The following is a 24,529-nucleotide window of genomic DNA, read 5'->3' on the forward strand; positions in this document are numbered from 1 at the left end:
AGGAGAAAATAATGCTGTGGTGTGATGGTGTTGTCTTTGCAAATAGTTGTTTTTAGACTTTTCATTTAATAATTTTTTTCAAGCAGCAAATAAATTGTAAATATATTTGACTGTTATATAGCGGTTGTTTTACCAGGACACAAACTGCTTTTGACAGGCTTTTAAAAGTGTGAAATAAAATGGACATGACATCACTCTCTCCACCTCTAGAGTGATTATTCACAAGGCATTTATAGCCTAGATGATCATTTTAAAAAAAACCTGTAGGTGGAATTGAATCACATACTGGCAGTTCCTATGCCAGTCAAGCCACTGACATTTAACATCAATTTGAATGCCAACATATTTATTTCATAGGATTAATCTTACGCCGCCATTAATCAAACATATACTTTGATGTATTTGTGCCCATATTTATGCTATATCTTGCTGTATGTTGCTTTATTCGTGCTTTTCTAGGGGGTAAACAATATTTTCACTCATGCAAAGACAAAAGCACCATGTGTAGAGAAAATAAGAGCATCTTATCATGCATATCAAGGTATTCAGATACTCTGATTCAGTCTGCACGGTGATATTGTAGCTCTTTGTCCTCAATAAATGCACCCTCATTGCACTGCCCCTTCATTCCGTGCAGTGTTAACAGTATAGAGCGAGTATAGATTTCCTCTTATTTGCCTGCCTCAGTGTTTTTGTCCAGGGTTGTTGACATGCACTGAATTTCAGTCCTGGATTGGCCTTGATAACACAACCTTTGCTTTATGGGACATTGTATAGTACATACAAACACCAACTACTCAAATAATGATTTATAAATACTTGCTGGATACAAAAAAGCGTCATTCTAGTCCAAAATTTGTATTTAATGTAGACTTCCAAATGCATGACACTAAATGAATATCTATTTCTGCAGCCTTATTTATTTATTTATTTTGCCTGGAAAAATGTACTATAAAGGAGTTGAGTGGAATGAGTGGAGATTTTTCCTTGTTCTGAAACCACTCAGTTCCAACACTATTTCAAAAAAACACTACATTAAAAGAGCGAACATTACAAGTAATGCTATACTGAATATAATCACTTTTGAACCAGGAAAGGAACTAATTGTTGTAATATTAATTGCACATATATTAGTTAGATTTCTGTGAGTGTGTGTGTGTGTGTGTTTGTAATTAACTATTTTTAGTGAGTAATTAAATTATGAAATGGAAAATTTGTAAACATATGACAAATTCACAGGTGTGCCACTAGCAATTAATTGTAATTTGAATTAAAATTTGAAGTAAAAAAACTGAAACCAATAAATATTCTGGGACTCTGTTAGTACGAGAACAGATCAAGCAGAACTTTTTTTTTTTTCTTTAATTAGCCACACAGAGCTCGCTGCATTGCTAATGAATGTTGCTTTAGTTTAGGTGAAATGGGGACGTTCTGTATCTGAAACAGGAGATTCAGACTGTAAAAATGCAAATCTACGAGTATGTAATGCATTGAATTAAAAGCTTCAAAGCTAAAGATAAAATAAGGCCCAAAAAATAAAAATAGAAATACATATTTGAAACAGTTGAGCAGACGTACATTGTGCGTATGAAAGTATATTTACTTGTTTATTTATTTAAATTTTAATGTATTATAATGATTTTTATATTTTTTTTAGTTCTGATATAGTCTATTTTAAATGCATTAACGTAATTTCTAACACCACAAAATATCTTTTTTCTCAGATGGCTTTCTGTCATTTTTGTGTTTGCTTTGCCTTTCTCTCTAATTTAGAAGAAATGATAAACAGCTCTTCTCTAACTAACTACTTATTGCTCAAAGCACAAAGCAATTTGACGTAATCCAAGTAGACACAAAACAACATTTATAAAATAACGTTCATTTTAAGAAAACATAGGGGTGTTTCGATAGTGATGGCGTAGTCAAAAGTTGACTGGCACTGTCCCAGGTATAACGTCCTCATAAACGTTCCTTATTAAATAATTTAATAATTAGATACTTCAATGCTTTCTTCGATCTGATAGTTTTAGGCTGTGATGTAAAATATATCACCTTCATGTCTGATGCAGATTTCAAGAGTTTGTCTTTCATCAGAGCTGATTGAACAACGTCAGTCTTTGTCTATTTTTAAGCCAGGCAATTCGGTCTTTATACAGAAGTTATTTGAGCAGTTAATGAGCTGTCGACAGACTGAGCGTTTAAGAGGCTAATGAATATTCATCAGGCAGTGTGCAGAAGCGTGGAACACAAACACTGATTCACTCATGTATGACAGCATAAAAACTGGTGACAAATGGGATGAGAACAGGTGAGATCTTTGTCTCTCCAGTGAAATGGAAATGATGGATGCGACCAGAGAGGTGCGCGGTAAAAATACTTGGGGGGTTTGTTCTATTGGGAGTTACGTGCCTCGCAAGACTCTTAACCTGCTAAATGATTTAGCAGACTGCAGAAATCCGTGAGATTTAATAAGAAAGAATTATTTATTTTTATCATTGTTGCTTTTCCTCTTCTTCTCCTAATTAGGAAACAGCCGATTATGTGCAGCGTTTTGAGTCCTTAGGTATTGTTAGGTGTTAGATTAAAGTTTTGTGTTAAAGATAAAACTGCTTTAAATACAGTAAATGTCTATGTATGAAATGGAATGTGCTACTCTTTGTGTGTTTGTATATAAAAACAGCTATATGCTTCATTTGTATTATGGCGTGGTGAAAGTCGCTGGTTATGGCACAGCTTTAGAACTGGCACTGCTTATAGGTAGATTAAAACTTGAATTGCATATTTGAACTGTATAAGCGTATGGGAATAAATCTGCAGAAAGTGGTGTTGCAGGAAGAATAACGTGACAGAATATGTTAAGGACCGTTCGCTTGTAGGGGAAAAAAAAGCAGCTAGCGGTTTTCATTCAAGTAAGAGCTATTCCCTTATTTTCATAGCTAAGTTTAGTTTGGCAACTGAGTGGTTTTATAGACTATTCTGTTTATAGACCATTCTGACCCAGCAGTTAACTTCCTTTGCAAGTGTGTCACAGGCGCACGAAATTGTGCTGAAGTTGTTAGGGTGTTCACATTAATCAGAACTGAGTGATAATCATCTTCTAGACTCTTAACCAATCACGTAAGCCTATTTTAAGACTTCAGCATCACTCTTATGTCATCATTGGCGTGATCGTTTTAAAAGTGTCAAGGCGCAATGAAAAACGTGTGCTCCTAAATAAAAACAGCATGGTGAAACATCAGCCAAACGACAAACCTGATACAGCTGTGAGATAGAGAAGTAGATAACAAAAAAAAAATGTTCCTTGTGGATCATTTTTTTAACCACACAACATAAAGTAAACTCAGTATTTTAGTATGTCGGTGTTATATACAGTTTTGATTTCAGTGCTTAGAGAATGAGTCAATACACAATAAAGGTGCTTCGTGATGCCATATAAAATTATAATAAAATAATAAATAACAAAAAAAAATAGGTCTAAACGGTTCCAAGCAGAACCTTTTAATATTTGGTTTCACAAAAGGTTCTTTGTGGTGAAAGAAGGTTCTTCCAGAAGGTAAGAAATAGATGGTTCTTTGAATGAATGGTTCTTTGTGGAATCAAAAATGGTTCTTCTATGGCATCCTTTATTTTTTAAAAGTGTATAGTAAAAGTTTTTAATGCTACACTAAACCATGACATTTCTATTGAACCTTCTTGCTTGTATGGGACATTTAATTTTAAAAGACTGCAAAATCCATTAAACACTCCCTTTACTGTTAAAAAAGAATTTAGGAAGACTTGATGAAGGAACATGGATGAAGGGATTTGCTCCCATTCAGAAACAGGCGCTTCAAGGTTATGCACTAAAAATGGCTGCACAACAGAAACAGAATCCCTAACAGAACTAGCGCCCCCCTTTTTTTTACTATGATTATTAATTAATAACTGTATACATTTCTAAACAGCAATGCAAAAATAACGATAGAAATAAAAACATGAAAAATACGTTAACCATTTCCACTTCATACACACATACAATTGATTTTAACATAATGTACTGTAGATATAAATTATATTTACTTTTATGGACTCTAAATGTTTTCAAATTTATGTTGCGGAAGTTTACTCACTAACAAGTGTGAATCATATTTGCGATGGATGAAAAATCAATAAAACGTGCTTTTCTGAGGGGCTCTTGTGCAAAGCAAAAATGTGAGCCCGCAGTGTCCCCTGCCAGAAAAGGATTTTTAAAAGTGCCAGCTTTGTGAATAAACGACATCTTAAATTCAGATCTCATCTTTGTGGTCATCTCGGACCCTTTGACCACTCTCAAGTAGTTCCCAAAGGCACGCTTGTGCTGAAACAGCAGGAGCGTGTCAATATAAGTGACAGGTGCTCTTTGAGTAACACTACCAAGGACTGTTCATTGGCAATGTGTATGTCATCATCATCCTTAAGGTGATGCACCTGCTCTGCTTGCCTCATGCAGTCACTCCTGGACAGCTCTCCTTTAATTGCCATCCAGCTGATTGATGGATCGCAATGGGAGTGTGTTGCAGGCACTGCAGAGAAATTAAAAATGGACGCCCCCATTGTAAACACTGGCGAATGCTGATAATTGGCTCTAAATTAGCTGCGCAGACACCAGCACTGACAACAACACTGCTATTCTGATGCATCAGTCTTGTTAAAAAATGACCCATAATGCAACACTGCCGGCTCACTATAGTTTTTCTTCCTTTTAACTGTATATTTCGCTCACTGTAAATCTAAACCTTAAGATCATAAAATGATATTCTGCATTCCAATTATATTATGCCTTAATAGTATATGCTCTTTTTTTTTGTGAAGAATATTTTCATACTTTTGAGTTTTTAGCAGAAGTGTAGGCATGTTTCGGGCTACATCATACTTGCTTTAACAGACCAAGATAACTCAGTAATATCAGAGTTATTATATTCCAGAGTTATCATACTCCCTATACTCCACGTTTCAGTTTATTAATTTGCACTACAATTCTTCCTATTGTATTGGAGAGAACAGAAGTAGCATATATATATATATATTGGCTCTGCAAAAAAATGAATATGGTATCCTGCTGAATATATTACTAAGCCTTGATGGAACACAGAGCACTAAGGGCGCACTTACAATGACCCACTAACATACCGATGCCCTCAAATGACCCCAAAGCCACGGAACTTCAAGTTTGATTTCACGGTGTCTTTAAATCCTGCGGTGCACAACATTTCTGAAAGGTTCCGCAAACAAAAGGCACAATGAAAAAAAAACAAACTTAAGACTTAAATTCTGACGTCAGACTAAGGGAACATGCGCCGTGACGCATCCACCGGCGAGCGCTTCTCAAACGTGTCTCTTCAGGCAAGTGGAGGCGATGTATGCGTCAGAGCGGAGAGAAAGTGCGCTCGTTAAGAGAAGAATCAAACCCCGGTAACCGCACAGACGGAGGCGGAGATACAGACTTAACATACCACCAGCCTCACGCGCGTCGCGTTTGGGACATTTTTGACACGATCGTTCGAATAAAAGCGGGAATTTACGGCTGTTTGCGAGCCGACTTGTTTTCTCTGGCGCACAGCAAGGACCAGTCGAAAACACAGAGGAGAGTGACAGTTCTAGAGATCGGCGCAGTTCTCTTAAGTGCGTAAACCAGACATTTTTGGGAGAGGGCGATCGCACATCACTCGACTTTGATGCGCGCAACAGCCGCAAACTGGAAATCTCTACATTTCTGCAATGGGCGTTGAAAGCTGAAAACATCTAATATATTATTTTCCTAAAGTTGGCATCTCTCGAGAAAAAAATTAAAAAAAATAACGGATTCCTTTCTTCCGAATCTGTGAAAGAAAAGCGAAGCAAAGGTGCTGGTTGTTGTATGGCAATAGAATGGAGATGTGGCGTGGACGCTGAAGGCAGTCAGGATGCTGATGCTGAGAGTTGCGTGGGCTCTAGCGGGAGCGGCGATCTGCTGCTTTCTCATCATTCTCATCCACTCTCGCTTCCTACGAGAAGGTAAATGTGTGTTAATTAATAACATGCTACATGTTTTATTTGCCTGTACTGTGAAATCGCACCTGTAGCTCACTTTTTGCTTGATGATTTGAGGGAGTAATATTGCAGTTTTATTATTATTATTATTATTTGACAGTGCGCAATCATGCGCGTATTTCCCTTTTAACGCGGAGGATGCGGGTTTGAGGAGAAATAGTAATCGTAATCAGCAGAAACACCCCTCTGTTCTGTTTTGTACCCCCACAAAATAAGGTTTGCCAGATTATATTCGTGCAAAACGGATGTTTTGAATCTTATCTGATTGATGGATTTTTATGAACTCGTCTTCAAAAGAGGCAGGATGTGATGCATATCGCATAAGATGGAGCTGTTTTTATGAGTTAGTGATTTATAGTTATGTTTTTCAATAGATGGCACTACAGTCTATCTAAAGGGTAAAGCTGAGGTCAAAAAGTGATTATTGTCTCTATTAGTTAGTCGAAATGTAACTTTCAGACAGTATATAAAGTGCATTATAAAGTATTCATAATTCCACAGTGTAATACATAATGTGATGTCACAACTGTAACCAAAGTTAAATTATAATGCAATATATATTCATGATTATATATATATATATATATATATATATATATATATATATATATATATATATATATATATATATATTTACTGTTAATAGTAAAGTGCATTTAAGCATGAAGAATAGTGTTTATAAATGTGGTAATGCACTATATACACTTACACAAGGTAACTATACTGTAAAAAAAAAAAAAAAAAAAAAAAAGTTTTTTTGGAATCTAAAATTGTACTTCATGTGGTAAATATTTGGTGGTATAATGGAAGTAACATTATTTAATTCACCTGCTTACAAAAACTTTTTTTTTTTTTTTTTTTTTTTCATTCAGGCAGACTTAAGATTCTTAAAGTATCAACTGCACAGTTTCCACATTTTCCCTTTTCATAGTATATATATATATATATATATATATATATATATATATATATATATATATATATATAGACAGAGAGAGAGAGAGAGAGAGAGAGAGAGTGTGTGTGTGTGTAAATAACATCATTAATATATTATTGTAACTGTGATTAAAAGTACTCACAATTCTATTTAGGAGTATTAATGTAAAGTGTTAACTTATAGCATTTTCTCAAAAAATCTTCTATCGATTAGATTTAGATCTGTTAAAAATGTATTGTTATTAATCCTTTATTCTATGTTGTGGCATTTTTGATACCAGTAAACCCATTCAAAGCAGAGCAGGTTCAAATAAATGCAATAATGTGCTAATTTGTGAACCATGCAGTTAATGGAGTGACGTGTCAACGTGAATGCTGAAAGGTGAGAAATGAGAGCCACGCAGGCAAGTCAGCTAGATACTGCTGCTTCACCTTTCCACACTGACACAGTAGATATAGGATGTCCTTTTCAAGAGACATCTATCCTGGCTTCTGCGTGTGCCTTAAGGGAAGACAAGAGCGGTTTGTTTATAGATGAGACAGAAGGTCAGCTGGTTTCTCTGCTTAGCTGTGGGGATTGGAGCGTGTTTTCAACCCGCCCCTGAACTCCCGATGTAAATATAAAGATCAGTCTAACAGGGAAAAAAAAGCATTTGAGGTGAAACAGAAGTTAACAGACCTAATAATAAAGAAATAGCTTCACAAAGAAAGGTAAAAGTACACTGATTTTTAAATTCTTTTATTTTGATTTTGCCATCAGTGCATGGACAGATGTGTACACTGTGTAACACTGTGATATTAATATGTTAAAAGAAGTAATAATGTGGCAATTAAGTGTGTGTGTTTGTGTTATGACCTTGCAAACTGTAAGGTTTTTGAGCATAATTAGTATAAAACCGTCGACACACATTTATTGTCCTGATTCCATATCTGATGACAATAAACTGCTCTTTCAAATAATCACTGGTCTTTCGTAAAAAGAAAGGACATGAGTGTAATTTAAATTAAGGCTTAGAATATAGAATTGCAGTAGGCTATAGGAGGTTGACAGGAGTGCCTATTAAAAGCTGCTGAAAAGTTACCTCTCAAGACCGGCATCGAGTCCTTCTGTTTTTTTTTGAGTTGCTTATTTCATTACCATTCAATCAAAAGAAAATTAACAAATAAAAAAATGTCACGACCCATGACTGGGCTTTGCACATCTTTATCTCATTTCAGGTCTACAGAGTGCCAGAACGTGTCTGATTAGCATTTTGCGTTTGAACATTTTTATTCATTCATTGCAGGAGCTTATTTTGAACTGAAAAAAAAAAAAAAAAAAAAAAAAATCAAAGTGATGTGCTTATTGAAACCTCCGCTGAAGTAAATGAGGCACAGAGGTGAGAGCGCATTTGCTTCTGCTGCAAGGTCGTTGCTCAGACTAAGAGGCAAGATAATTTATACAGGCACTGAATAAACTCCACTGACCACAGGAATAATGCAGACAAGCTCGGGAAGTCATTTACTGTAGAGTCCTTTGAAATGAAGTTGAAGTGGTCCTCCTTTTTAATTTGTGGAGAAGACGTTTGAAATGAGAGTCAGCAGCATTCGTTTCAGTGCTCCACTGTGTATAAAAATTGTTGTTATGTCTTACATACTCTGACAATTATGGGTGTAAAATATCCAACTCTTCTCAGGTTGATAACTTACTCATTTAGGTAATGAACTATATACTCTTAATAACTGTAATTTTGTGCTGAAAAATATCAGAACGAAATCAGTTATATTTTTACTGTCGTTAAATGTTCAACTTATTTTTTTTTAAGGTAAGCAGTTGCAGACAATATACTTTAGCTACATTTAAATGAACAAATTTAGTTGAAAGTTATTCAATTAAATGCTTTTATTTAAATGTGGCTAAAATAAATTGATAAAAAAAAAAAAAAAAACAAAAAAAAATACAATAATATGTTCAATTAAACAAAATCCAATTAAGCACCACTATTTTTAGGTATCTGATATCACACTTTATTGTATCTTATGCATTAATTTCCCTCTTTAGTAAAAATGATCTAAAGATGACTACTTTGTTAATATTACTTCTGTTGCAGATTTCAGCTTTGTGATTTGCAGATTGATTTGATTTGACAATTGTTTTTGTTGTTGTTGTTCTGTGTTTTTTTTTTTTTTTGTGAAGCTTTAAGTTAATATACAGGTAAAATTATGAAATAATTCTCAAAACCATATTAATGTCCACACATTTATATATTTGGTAGGTAGCCGGGTTATAAGCTGAATAATGCACAGTCAGCCAGTAATTACCGCACAATAAAATCCAACAGGATGATCTGAATGTTGCTGATACAAGTCCCACAAGGATCTATGAACTATCACCACCGCCCTTGAATAAGCGCTTAGAGATATCGTTACTGTTCTTTTATGAAGTTATTCATAGTGAAGTGTATTACATAAAATGCCTGCTAAATGATTTTTTGCAATCCAAATTCAAAATATCGGACATGTTTTTTATTTCACCCAGCTCATCCTTCTCAGGCTTGACACACAAGCTTGTTGGTGGACTGACGACACCAATAGGAATGAGCACATATGGAAATGAATGAAATGAAATACGGTGTGTTTTCTGCCAGCTGGCAACCCAGGGTTCGGAACGTGATTTTGTTAACTGGCAGTGGGCGGGTTTCTCAAACCAAAACAGTCTTACATTCCGGCCAGGAACACACAATTTTCAAAAGAGTTGATTGTAGCATTGTTTTTCAGATGAACAAGCATGTTAACTTGGCATGTCCTGCATACAACACCTTACAAATTTCTGTTACAAAGATGCCAGTGCCTTTCAACTTTTTTGACCCCTCATTTGAATGTACTTCACTGTATTCGTGATATCAAATACTTAAATATTTCAAGCCAGAGCTCAACTTCTGGATAACAGTTCAGATTTTTTTAAAACCAACCTTGGCAGCACGATTTCCCGAAAGCAACAGTTTGGAAGGATTTGGTGATTTGAAATCCCCAGTGCTGTTTGTTTGCTGTGATGATGCACTGATTGCATAATTGTAGTGAACATACTGGTGAACAGTAGTGCAATTAGCAAGTGTCGGTTGTCTGGCTGGCAGATGGTAGACTTATTCATCTAGCGGCCTTTTCCGAAGGTGCTTAAACTGATAGTGTGAAAAGATTTGGCAATTTTGCCCTGGAGTGGCACGTCGGTCTGAAGTGGCTCTTCAGTACTACTCTATACTTAACATGCTGGTAATACCCTGCAGTGAGAAATTCTGAATAGCGCAATCGTCATCGTGGCTTGAAAATCCCCCTTTTTGTGAAACCCCAAATAAGCTGAAAGGCAGGATCTCTTTCTCGAGAACTGCCAGCACATAGCTCAGAAGCGGTGCCATAGAAATGTGTCAAACAAGAGAGATTAAACAAATTTACAAAGGGGACAACGTGGTTGATTCGGTGTCCAATGCCTGGCTAGAATTAATTTAGGTATACTCTTTAAAAAAATCTCTGACACTTTTTCTTTTTAAGCCCTTTGTTAAGAAGGTGGCGCTCTTAAAGGCCACTACAAAGATCTAATTACAGTTTTAATCTACATGGTCTCATGGCATAAAATTATCTCGGTGCACTTTTTAGCGATTTCAAAAATAATTGAACACTAAAAGCAGTACAACTCTCACACCTTTTATTCTTTTTCACACAAATTTTAAGAGTATTGATTAATAAAGTGCTATTTTCACATAATTACTTATGACTGCAAAACAATATTAATATGCTGGGATATTTGAATACTGATGCTTTTTAATGTTAGGATCACGTACATCCAGTTTCATATCTATGTGTTTTTATAGACGGTAGGTTTCATTAGTAGCTCACAGAGTACAGAAATATTCTTAAAGGAATAGTTCACCCAAAAATGTACTCACCCTCAAGAGTTCCAAACCTGTATGAATTTCTTTGTTCTCAAAAACACAAAGAAAGATATTTTGAAAAGGATTTGTTTTGGGTTATTGACTTGGTTACCATACTATGGTGTCAGTGGTGACCCAGAACAACTTTGTGTGACAGAATATTTTGGGTGAACTATTCCTTTTAGAGGGAAGGAACTCAAATCTTGTATAACTATGGTTTGACAAAATATTAAAATCTGTGTAAAGGAAGATAAAATAGCACGGTGGCATCAAATGTGTTTTTTTATATCGGTATTGAGTAGGTTTAGGGCATATATTTCCAACATGATAGAGCATTAACTTTTAGCAACAGTCAACAGATATATATATATATATATATATATATATATATATATATATATATATATATATATATATATATATATATATATATATATTCTGAACCACCGCAATACATACCTATATCAACGTGATAAAAACATGCCAGGCTTCACAGACTTTAGCGCCACTGAGTGGACATTTCTCTTTGAAACTGTGGTTGAAAAATGCAGGCAAGGCACGTAAAAACTTTGTTGTACAAAAAATGCACAGAGGTACATATTTAAATGAGACCAGGTTACGTTTTGTGTACCGTTAATAAAATAAAAAAATAACAAACCTTAAAATAGCCAGTTTATTATATCATACATAATGTTTGTTATATCATAAACATGCATCGAAACTAGATTTCCCATCATGTTCTGTGCCTGAATGAAAATGATAAAATAAACATGTCTATCGCTTGACAAAAATCACTTGAACACACATCACATCGTAATTACAAATTCCTGAACTCACATATAGGAGTTTCCTGGAGGACTCCTGCTTCGTTCTACTGACTGCTGCAGTCTCTTCATGACAGGGCTGGTTCTGTAGGGGTGCTTGAGTGTGCTAAGCACCCTCAAAAAAGAAAAAGTGCCCTCAGTTAAAGCAGTAATAGCTTTTATTGACAGAGTAGATTTTTCTGACCGTATCCCAGCCAACAGACATGCACGCAATCCCTCATCAACACTAGTAATTGAGCATGATCTTGCAAATCAGTCTATTAATTTACACAAATTGTGAGTATTCTCCTTTCGTGCTGTAGAACATGAGCATGATAGCATTTGATTTATGACCTCAGCTCACTCATGGAGAATGTGTGGTGTAATTATCTCACTCTGTCCACACCTGATTGTGGCACTGGGATAATTCAGGCTGTATATACTGGTCTAGGATCAGTTTTCCATAACTAAACCTTATTAGTAAAATGGGTATCACTATAGACACAGCATATTCTCCATTAAGAGTCATGGTTATTCATGGTTAATAAGGTAACTGGAAGTTGTCGGGTAGGGACAGAGATTAAGGGATCTAGGATACGGTCGTGCTTTGTAAGTACTAATAAAAAGTCAATTTGTTAGTAATATACATGCTAATAAGCAACTAGTCAATAGTGAATATGTGTTTGCTAATCAATAGTGTTACTCAGAAGCCGTGTACAACCTTTTCAATACAGTGCTTGCTTTGCATGAACAGACAACCTTAATTTATGAACAGATTATATGTTTTTATAACATCATTGCATTTTTATTAAATTACAACTTACAGAGGAACTCTTTTTGAGGGAAAATTGTATGCAGTTTTATTTAACTTTTTTGTGTATAACCTAAAAACATGTAGCTCTGGGTGAATTGAAAGTATTAAATAATGTGGATAATGTAGAGTCTCTCAGCATTTTTTTTTCTGCTTGTAAAATAGGGGCCAGTGTTCCTGTTTAAAAGAGATACATTTTTAAGTTTCCTTTAGTTCTTTGTGCATGCTATCCAGTTTGCTTATTGAAGCCATTGCTTCCCTTGAGGATCAAAAATCTATAAGTTCATGCCCCAACTGCTGGGTTAACATATTTGTTACACATAAAGTTGTAAGTGTAAGCAGTATCTGATAAGACACTTCCTACTGATTAATTGATGAATGTATACATTTCAGATGTTAATATTAAGTATCATACATTTAAAGTACCACATGTTTATTTTATGTTAGATAACATTTAGTATTAAGCTCAAGTGTGCTCTATTCACAAAAATCGCTTTTAAACTAAAACTGTCCTTTCTATGTTCACTTACGATTTGCCATATAAGTGCCATCAAGCTTGTACTATTAATTTTCTTACTAAGCAGAATAATAGAAGCATTATCCGTTGAAACTTTGACTGTCTTAGTCATTGTCATTGCGGGCAGTTTGTGTCGAAAGCAATCGAGGAGTGATTACTATCGCCTGGCTTGTAGCAAAATAGCATCCACTTTGTCTTCCATCGCACCATGATTGGTATTCTTATTTTCAATTGAAAATGGAATTAAAGGCATTGCCATTTAATGAAAACCTTATAATGCAGGATGTCACATTCCTTTAGCCTTGCATCCTTGAATAAATTGCATGCAACTAACAATTTTCTCTTGAAGCAGCAGAATTTATTCTCCCCCTTTTTATGAGCCATGAATAAAAAGGAGGGAAAGCAATAAGGCTTTCTCTGAAGAATGTTTTCATTTACCCTCTTATTTCATTGCAAGTAATGATGGTCTCGGATGCTGTTGTCCTACAAATGTTAGTCATACAGGACGGCAGTAAACCATCATTGCATACTCAGACACTCGTATTAGACTGCAATCAGTATCTTTTGAACATAAAAAGCAAACTTAAATTGAAAAAAAGAGATTCTGCTCGTGTTTCACTGTGCAAGCGATAATCGTGTTCCTTGTAATTTTGCTTACTTGAGAGATATTTGGGTCCTCACTTGGCCGTGAATGCTTTTAGTCTCTCTAGATGCCGGATTTTAAAAATTAAAAATAAATAAATAATAATAATAAAGATAATATGCATTCATTACAATATAATAAATAAATAATAAATGCTTTAATGAATTACTTAGCAGTGTCAATGCACAGATAGGTCAGCACAAAAATACTTCAGTTTAAATGTCTTTTATATTGCAAATTCATCCTTCGAATATATGCCAAGCTTATCAATGGATGATAAACATAAAACTATCTCTTACCTAAATGTCATTCAGAAAGTAAGTAGGTGATGCCTCCATAAAACGAGCTTGCCGCTGGCAAGCGTTCAATGATTTGACAGCAGCTTACGTCCTCACTGGAATTGCTGGATCCGGAGGAAGATAGGACAGACTTTCCACTGGCACAGGGCCAATTAATCTTTCTTTTAAACAGCTTTCATTTATAGGAACACTTCATAACTGCCTTTATAATCAGTCTCATATAATTTTATGATACTGTTTATTACTGTTAATAGCAGACAAATCTATGAAAGCTTTAGATAAATAATCTAGAATGTACCACACATCTGAAAAATGTATAAAATGTTACACACACACACACGTACACATCAATGTTAGCTTATTTGTATTGTTTTTGTTTGTTTAGTTTTTACTATATAGAAGTAAATAAACAAGCCACTGTAACAATATTTGTTATGTATTCATAATGTGTAATCAAATAATGATTTGTGTACGGTAATACATATACACAATGAAGAAATATAATTGCGCTATGGTTATATGTCATTCTGAACATAACCTATATGAAATTGGCAGCTGGTTTCTTTTTTTTACACTTAGAACAAGATGAAAAATGTAGATGGCAAGAAGTTTGGCTTTCCAAGGCCCACCTGCTTTTTTGTGAAATATTGAGTGTTCATTTATTTTGCATGGGCCTACATTAGAAAGATCCTAAAATAACATTATATTTAATTTTATTCAGTCCCCTAGTCGACTTATTCACAGTACATAGATTTTTAATGATAATTAAATGATTTTTCACACACTATCACAACTGGGATATGAATCACAGAAATACGTTATAGCACAGGCAAAAAGAGAAGGAGAGGGAAAATTTTAATAATGATATTTATTCAGCAAATGAAATTTTGCCAGGCTTGCAAAATTTGCCCGCTGAACAGACAATAAATTATACCTTTGGTGGCTCCATAAGCCCAAGGATAATATCGCAACCAGTGAGATGTGAGGAAATGCTAGAGTTGGCTCATGCTCACATCAGAACGGGCGCTGGGGAGGAGAGATACATGGAGGTCCTGTCAGAGAACTTTGATTTAAACATACATTATACCACACTCACACTCACAGCAAACACACACCTGTATCTCGGCATTCCTTTGTATAAGCTTTAGTTTCCACATCTTACATTCATAGATGGATAGATACTGCAGTGATGCCCAGAGGAAAATTCCAGGAATGCAGACACACACATTTGTTTCACTCAAACATATGCACATTTGCACAACTGTTGGCTCTGTCAAGCAGTGTGGGATATTATATCACACCGGATAAAGATGACTTCATTAAAGGATTCACTGACAGCATTTTGCTATGTATAATATAAAAGGTGGAGCAAGCAAGAAAAGCATTATTACTATAGATAATCATCTCCCTCCTCTCCCCTCCTCTACAGAAGAAAAAAAATATCACATCATGTCTAAATAGTGAATAGTGAATTTTTTGCATTATGATACTAAAACATCATGGAAATGTGCTTAATTAATAATGTAAATGCAAAGCTGTGAAATGCAATGCAATAAATACATAAATAAAAAAGGTAACAATTTATTTTAGGGTAACTTTATCTTAACTAGCTGTGTATAAGCACGCATATTACTATAATATTGGCTATTTATTAGTACTTGCATAAAATTTGACTCGTGCATCTCCATTTTGAGACTGGAAAACCACAAGATTGTTTTAAGGACATTAACTGTGTTGACTAACTGATGAAACAAAAACCCATCACTGTGTGCTGCAGCGTGCAAAACTGCGAGGGCTGCGGCTGGTGACGAGCTGTCCAGACAGTAATGAAATAATTGGCAACACCGGTTACACATGGCTTGAATACATCGAGAAGCTCCACTTGCTCATCAGTACCGTAACTTCTGGCTGAACAGACTGATGTAAAACTGATGTAAAAATTAACATGAGCAAGCAAGGGAAAAAAAAAAAGATCTGGATATTTCTTCAACTGCGGCACCTTGTAGAAAATGTACTCCCTTCCATCAGTATATATGCGTGCATCGCTGGAGAATCCTGCAATCTTTCCCCCCGAATGAACAAATGTCATTTCCACCACATCAAAATATGTATATGCATGCTTGATATCATCCTGTGGTGAGAATTACAGCAATGGAAATTAAATTGTAACTGTACTGGAAATGAAAGGGCTGCTTTTGTCTTTGTCAGACTGGCAAATGTAATAGCTAATATTTTTGGTAGCACTTTAATAAAGGGAGCAATTCTTACTGTTAATAGTTGCTTATAGCATGCCTTTTATGTTGACTGTATATATTCTGCATGATCATATTGTACACACCTAAACAGAAACTTAACAACTACATTACTCACTATTAATAAGCATCAAATTAGAAGTTAAAATTGAGACTTTGAAAATAATTTTTTTGGACAATATTTTTGTATAGAAAAATAAAAAATTAAATAATGTTTTCACATTGAGCTATAAATTTATTTTTTAATTTCCTGTCACAGTTCAAAACTGATCTGCAAATATCTATACAAATAACTTGAACGTATAAGTGCCTGTAGTTGAAGAAATACCCTTTTGCTGAATTTTTCGTTTGCTTTTTTAAAGACGGATATTGCTGCTGTTTCTTTTTGGGAAGTTGCCATGGAGACAGTAACCCATGAAAAGGTAATTGAAGGAGAGCATGGGTCGTGCTCTACTCTGTGTGAAAAGGGCAACAGAAAGAGAGAGAGATACGGGGACAGAAAGAGAGAGAGAGAGAGAGGAGGAGGAAAAGGTTTAAGACTAGACAAAGGAAAATTAAAAAGAAAACTGAGATTTTCTCACGGGTTTTTCCATCGCTCTCAGAGGGAATGTTGGGTAGTTTCATGTGAAAACAGTCTTTAATTACTGACCGCACAGTGTCATTACTAACAGCGGGGGACCAGTAGCCAGTTATTTGTGAATGTGAGTTTCGAAATAATTAACTGTCTTCCTGTTTACTAAGCGGCAATGCTAGTCAAACAGACAAGCTTCTGGGAGTGCGCCACAATGGAGAGACTGTTAATTACGAAGCAGACATGATCTGGGTGTTGCAGACCTGTGTGAATTTGAATACTGCAAAACCTGACAAGACATCCTTGGTGGGATGTCCCTGTAAAGCAAAGGTTAATGAGGGGCCAACATAATGAGAAAAGAAGGGACCAATTATTAGTGGTGCTTGCTAAGGCCTTTGGTCATAGATGTGTAGTGATTTGAACAAAACCCATAACCATTAACTAACCTTCTGCATGTAATTGGTGCTGCTGACACATGATATATAATGATACAGCAAAATGAACTGAGCAGCTTGCAGCTCGCTGCTGGTTTTTACCCAGGACTTGTAATTTTCTTATATGAAGACAAATAGATTAGAATGTTGTGATGAGTCAGTGAAAGCATAGAGAGGAAGCGGTATGAATATTCAAAACACCATGTAGACAGGAAGGGAGAGAGATGAGAAAGATTGATATACTTAGCTTATTCATTGATTACTTTATAAATACAGACACATGTTTCCGTTGTTTGACTCACAATAGCATCTGCAATATATATGGCACCATACTGAGCTAGCTTAGTCAGTAAATGTTCCTGTGATGCGGGAGGAAAAGAAAAGAAAAGAAAAGAAAAGAAAAGAAAAGAAAAGAAAAGAAAAGAAAAGAAAAGAGGGTTACCTTTTCTAAGGCGTTAATGAAAATAATATGTATATGTGTGTCTGTTTGTGTGTAGAAAGAAAGAAAGATGTTTTTTGAAAAATTATTATTATTATTATTATTATTATTATTACTGTTATCAGTGTTGTTGTATGTTTATTCCAATGGTTAATTTTCAACACTTTATTTTAAGGACCTATTCTTAATATTAACTAACATTAATATTGACAATGGGTCTTTTAATTAACATATATTTTACTATTTTAGATATATTGGCTGCTTATTAGTACTTATAAAACCGACACAGTGTCATGGACAATTCGTAAGTATTTTACGAGGTGGCTCATTCCTTTTACTATTTTGTGCAATTGGTCTGAACCCCAGTGCCAGTTAAGTTTAGGTTAGGGCTGGGTTAGTTGTTCCTACAAAATCATACGAACTGGCATAACGTAAAAAACATACAATTTAACAAAAATCGTATGCCTTTGCATGAGTGAGAGTCTTATTTATTTATACCTTATTCTACATGATAGCGAACTACCATAAATTAACAAAGACAAATAAATTAACAGCAACCTAGATGAATACAGTACATTCTGAAGAAAAATAACATTTTTTGCAAAGACAGTTAAAGTGTTAACAATTTACTTACCAAAGGAACAGCAGTGTCAGGAAAGATCATTCTTGAGATAAAGGCTGACTCTGAAAGCTAAGACAGCTGCCTTACCGCATCTCTGCCCAGTCAGTCAGTGACATAGCCTTTTTGCATACAGGTAATTAAGGATACATTGTGTCTGATCACATAGAACTATTTCAATATATTAGTAATAATTTATTTTATGGTGACTTAACTAGTTGCTTATTTGCAATTTACAAAATGCAAAGTTAGCAAACAAAAGAAAATCAATCAATATTTAGTGTTACTAGTTTTTGCCTTTAAACCAGCATCAATTCTTATAGGTACACTTGCACAAAGTCAGGGATTTCCTAGGATTATAGTCAGGTGTATGATCAACCATTTATACCAAACGAGTGCTAATTATCATCAATGTCACACGTAGATTGAGCTGAAACAGAAACAAGTTTAAAACTGGGGGAGGGACAGCCAAACTCTGCTACCAAAGTGAGGTTGTGAAAGACAGTTGGCAAGATTGAGCACAGCAACAAGACACAAGGTAGTTATACTGCATCAACAAGGTCTCTCCCAGACAAAGATTTCAAAGCAGACTGGGGTTTCAAGATGCGCTGTTCAAGCTCTTTTGAAGAAGCACAAAGAAACATTAAGGATCGTAGACGCAGTGGTCAGCCAAGGAAACTTAGTGCAGAAGCTGATTACTCTTTGAAATCGGAAGATGTCCAGCAGTGCCATCAGCTCAGAACTGGCAGAAACCAGTGGGACCCAGGTACACCCATCTACTGTCCAGAGAAGTCTGGCCAGAAGTGGTCTTCATGGAAGAGTTGCAGCCAAAAAAACATACCTCTGATGTGGGAACAAGGCCGAGCAACTCAAGTATGCGTGAAAACATAGGAACTGAGGTGCAGAAAATTGGCAGCAGGCGCTCTGGACTGATGAGTCAAAATTTGAAATATTTGGCTATAGCAGAAGGCAGTTTGTTCGGGTTAGAGAGCGGTACAATAATGAATGTCTGCAGGCAACAGTGAAGCATGGTGGAGGTTCCTGGAATGTTTGGGGATGCATTTCTGCAAATAGAGTTGGAGATTTGGTCAGGATTTATGGTGTTTCTCAATGCTGAGAACTATAGGCAGATACTTCAAAAACTGTGTGCAAGTGTACTTAGAAGAATTGCTGCTATTTAAAGGCAAAGGGTGGTCACACCAAATTTTTAATTTGATTGAGATATCTCTTTTGTTCATTCGCTGCATTTTATTAATTTATGTAATTAATGTTTAATACTTCCATTTTTGAAAGCATTCGTTGTTTACAGCATTTCTTCACACCTTCCTAAAACTTTTGCACAGTACTGTGTGTGTGTGTGTGTGTATATATATATATATATATATATATAGCTTTCACATGTCAGAATCAAGTAATTTTAATAGACAGTATGTAGGATAACCTACATTTCCCCATGTCCCCGGCCCAGAAGTGCCCACAGTTGAACAACCAGCTATCTTCTTTTCTTAGCTGCACTATCAACACAGATGAGTACACAACAATCAGTGTCTAAATGTTAGTTACAGTCATGCTTGTTCCACAAAAACTGAAGAACACGGGTGATAAAGGGCTGATACAGGGTTTTACATGTCTATTTGCCATATTTTAGTGAAAGAATAGATGGGGAGAAAACAACTCTCAAGCTGTCAAATACACAAAAAATCAAAAGTGAAGGAAAGAAAGTTAAAGTGCAAGTGTTGTACTCAACTGAAGGAGAAAAACAATGTCAGGAACTATGTGTTTTTGAGGGAGTGTGACAGGCCTTGACTAACCTTGGAGAATAAAAGAGTTGCATTAAAATCACAAGCAATGTGCTTTAAGCTTGGTAAGTTTAAAAATATTGGATCTAATTTGTCATGTTTACTGCTCCTAAAGGCATTATAATCATCATGACCAGCTTGTGAAAGCCAACTTCTTTTATTTCCATGTTATCAATATAAGATTATAATGCCTGGTTATTATACTTAAAATAATAATAATAATAATAATAATAATAATAATAATAATAAATAAGTTTTATGCTTACACAACTGTTGTTTTTATACTTTCTTGAGAAAAGTGATACGTGCCTGTGCAGAAGTCACTGAGGAAGGTAACCAGTTGCCAGTTGCCAGTGCTTTTTAGAGTGTTTGTTGTACATTGCCTCTTTTTGAATCAAATAAAACAAGCTAATTTATATGTTACTATATTAAAAAGTAGTCAAAAAGATAACCCAGATAACGTCTTCCATGCACCTTGATAACACTATGGTATTTTTTTGTAGTACAATATTAATAATGAATGTATAATGTGTGGTATTAGCATTAGTCCAGGTTACATGTTAAGATGCTTTTTCAAGTTTTCCTTTAAAGGGACATTATGCATTATAACTCTACACCTAGTTCAGTCACACAGTTTAGAGATAAATAAATAAACTGACACAATTAATCACCGCAGCCCATCAATTGCTAGCATGCTTTTGAGAAACCTGTTTCAAAGTAGACAACACACTCCACCTGAGGTCTGAAACACTGTGTAGCTTGTTTTCAAGGTTGTGGCAGCTTGTATTCTACCTTTTAATTATGTCCCATGCACAGCCATAAATCTACATCAACAGAGCCACTTCACTAGCTTAATGCATATTCATGATAAGGACTACATATTCATGAGCAAATGGCTGTCTGAAGTTGTGCAAAACCATAATTATGAAATACAATCACATGCCAAAGTAATATAGATATATGGCGCTGAATGAATTATATGACTCCACCCCACTGCTGACTCACCCTATGCATGAATGCAGTAAGTGTAGAATGAGCTGTTTTCCAGTACCGTGGCTGTATGCATTTACACTTATTTAGCAGATGGTGTTTAGCTAAAGTTACTTACATATGTATAATATAGTATTTGGTGAACCTATCCATGCAGTATTGACTTCCTATTACAGTATTCCTATTGTTTTATAAGTTCGTATTATCATAATTGTTTGATATGATCATTTACTGTTAAATATCAATTATAATGCCATGAGTTAACTGAAAACTCACTATTGTCATGGGTCTGATATCATGATCAGACAAATTTGTATCATTTGTAGCAATGGGTTCATCATGTCTACTGGGACCTTTCTGGCTAGTATCATTATAGTTATTTTGAGAATTGTTGAAATATATGACTAGTTCTAACTTCATGTTTATGGGCTTATAAACGCCATAATTCACATGAGGCATTTTGAATCAGGTGAAAAAATAAAAATAGTTGTAAAATTGGCTACTGGGATGGCAACCTTAGAAGGCAGTGGGCTATTCAGCATAACAATGATGACTTACTAAGAGACTGTTGCAGTGGTATTGATCATAGTTCATAACTCAGATGTTGTAATTTGCCTATATAGCATGCAGTCAGTTCAAACTAAAGTTCCACCACTGAAATACAACAGAACGGATTGCAGTTAAAACATATTGCAAATGTTGCAACAAGCTTCTGGCATGTCATACCATATACTCCATGACACACATTGTAGTCATGCTTATTATTCCCATGAATTAAGTTGTAGAGCACTGTTTTGCTTAATGTGATGACATATTGGGTTGAAAGTGTTTAATCAGTTTTGATACATAGAAATCGCACTATATGTGCTATTAATAAATTATGATGGCATATTTATTTTTATTTAAAGGTGCATTGGGTAAAAAGACCTGCTGTGTATGTAGATATATTACAGCTCATTCTAAGTTAATAAAAACATAACAATTCATTGTGTAAGGCCTTTCTGTCAAAAGATCCTCCTAAATATTGCACCTTTAATTGCACACATTTTTTTCCAGGCATTGAATCACTGAGTATGCACACAGCTGAAATTTTAACCTTTCATTTATCCATCTGCATAGATAATTATTGTTTATTGACAGCCCTAGTGTTATTTTTTTATACTTTTTAAGACATTTAAATATACATGTATAGTTTAGTACTTCAGTTGATTCTACTCATGGCAAGAGAGATGGGTATGCAGCTATTTCATTTGCACTCATTTCATTCATTAAGTTTAATTTACTAATTCACTCATTATTGCTTTAGTGATTTTGGAGGTTTATGCAAAATAAAACCAAACAGGTAATGGCATAAAAGTGACAGATGTGGGCATAAACCCTTTAAGGGTTAAGAGAATAGACGTTTTATGTCAACCTGTGATGTTGCATTTCAACAAATTCGTTGTGCAAACAGTTATACGTTTTCTGCTTTTTAAAGTCAGTGACTGCTGAACTATGAGAATTAGGTCTTCGGTGGTTGGCTCACATGGTAATTAAGCCATAAAAGAGAATTTTAAAATAGCCTCTTTCTCAGTGTTTTGAACAAGTACTGGAAGGCCATTTTTGTTTGTCTGAGCTCTGAATAAGCAGATTGGGGGAACAAAAATGGGACAGCACAGATGGGAAGATTTTGCAGATATTGCTGAAGTGGTAAGGAACAATCAGGCAGTATGAGATGACTTGTGTCTTTAGCTCAGTGTGCAGCTCATTGTTATTTCAGTCAGCATGGTTGATGAGGGCTGCTTTGAGAAACTGATTGCAGTAGCAAAGAGGGACTGGGGTAAAGTAGAAAACTTGTTTTTTTTTACTAAAGTAACAGCTTGGCTGTGAATCACCCTAATGTCATCCCATACCTAATCACTATTTTTATGAAGAATACACTCAAAAATGTTAAGATGCAGAATATCCAGTCTTTTATACAGTGTAAAACATATAGTGACCAGGGACTTTCAAGTTTCCAATGTGTCATAAATCAAGGTTTCCAAGATGTGATATATCATAGGAAAGCTTAAGGAAAAGTTTATTTAAGTTATTATAAAACATACAAAAACAACAGTTGGTAACACTTTATAATAACTCTATAATATGAATCATTAGGCAAGCATTAGTAAATTGTCACTTCGCCCTTTATAAAGCATTGTCCCAATGTTAATAGTCACTAGTAAACAGTTTATAAATACAGCTATAAATGCCCTGTTCTTGATTTATATCTATTGCAAAGACAATTTAAAGGCACATTTATCTTCCTAACACAGGAAATAAAGAAACAAAAGGGTTACAGTGTACACTGCACATTTTATTATTATTATAATTTTCTATGAAATTTCAGAGGTTTATTTTTTATTTTTATCAAGTGTACAGTTGTACAGTTAAATTTTTTCCATCTTGAAAAAATATAGATATTTCTGCATTCTGTATCTCTCTGTGTTGTGTTTAGAAGCTAAATAAGCCCTTGTAATCTCCTGTAAATGCTTTACAAAGTATATATTTTAGATGAGCTCACAAAAACAGATAGCTGGCAACTACTAAACATTTTATAACTACCTGACTTAATGATGAATTGCCGCAGGCAGGGATATGTGTTAGTAAAGCATTTATTGATACACTGAGAAACTACCATCATGTGTCTAAATAATACGATTTACAAATGTAAATAGTTTATTAATCATTTTTTTACACTTCCTATATGAACTGAAATGTAACTATTTCCTTTTTTATTTAATTCTAATTTATTTTAATCATAAGTATCCCCTTGTGGAAAGTTAATGTGTGTTAGGACCAGCTTTTTTAGCATCTGTTATATAATTGTCTGCCAAGTGCATAAATGTTAATGTAAATCTCAAACCTTTGGCCAAAATTACTCAAGCTGCATCAAGTTGGATGGGAACCATTTGCGGATGGCCATTTTAAGTCATTCTGCAGATGCACAATTGGATTAAGGTCTGGGCTGTAAAATGGCCACTCTAGGAAATGTACTTTGTTGGTTTTAAGCCACCGTATTGAGGGTTTTGCGGTATATTTCAGGTCACTGTTGAAGATAAATCGTCATTCAACTGAGTTCCAAGTCCCAGTGCCCTTGTGAATTCCAGCACATTCTCCTTCAGGATTTTTCTGTTCTTAGATCTGTTCGTTTGTTGCTATGTTAGATTTGTGCCAAATACAGAGCTTACAAATGAAACCTATTTTTTAAATTGCACTGAGAGCTTTCCTCCATATAAGCCAGATAAATGTAGCCCATATGTGGTTTTCTTTTTTTCTTCTTCTTCTTTTTTTGTCCTTCTACTTCTTTTCCACTACAGATTTTCCTACATACACATTGCCTATGAGCAAGACTTTGGGACTGAACCTGCAATTATTAAGGTGCAAGTCTCTTGTTAGCGTAAGACCTAAATAAACTGTTAATTTTGTTCACATTCAGTGGTGT

The 24,529-nt window shown here is 35.0% G+C and overlaps 1 protein-coding gene across 2 annotated transcripts in view; it reads left to right on the forward strand.

The window, feature by feature from the left end:
• The window catches only part of tafa5a (TAFA chemokine like family member 5a), an 82,338-nt gene that overhangs the window by 19,505 nt on the left and 38,304 nt on the right, over positions 1-24,529 (forward strand). The window contains exon 1 of one of the 2 annotated variants that reach the window (XM_043236204.1): positions 5,353-6,012. The exons of the other annotated variant lie outside the window; for it this stretch is intronic. Coding sequence (XP_043092139.1) covers positions 5,922-6,012 — 91 coding nt within the window. The 5' untranslated portion in view covers positions 5,353-5,921. Of the gene's footprint in view, positions 1-5,352; positions 6,013-24,529 lie in introns of those variants that run through there. 2 annotated transcript variants of the gene reach the window in all.

The sequence above is a fragment of the Puntigrus tetrazona genome, chromosome 4 (assembly GCF_018831695.1).
Source record: "Puntigrus tetrazona isolate hp1 chromosome 4, ASM1883169v1, whole genome shotgun sequence".
In the NCBI taxonomy this organism is placed as follows: domain Eukaryota; kingdom Metazoa; phylum Chordata; class Actinopteri; order Cypriniformes; family Cyprinidae; genus Puntigrus; species Puntigrus tetrazona.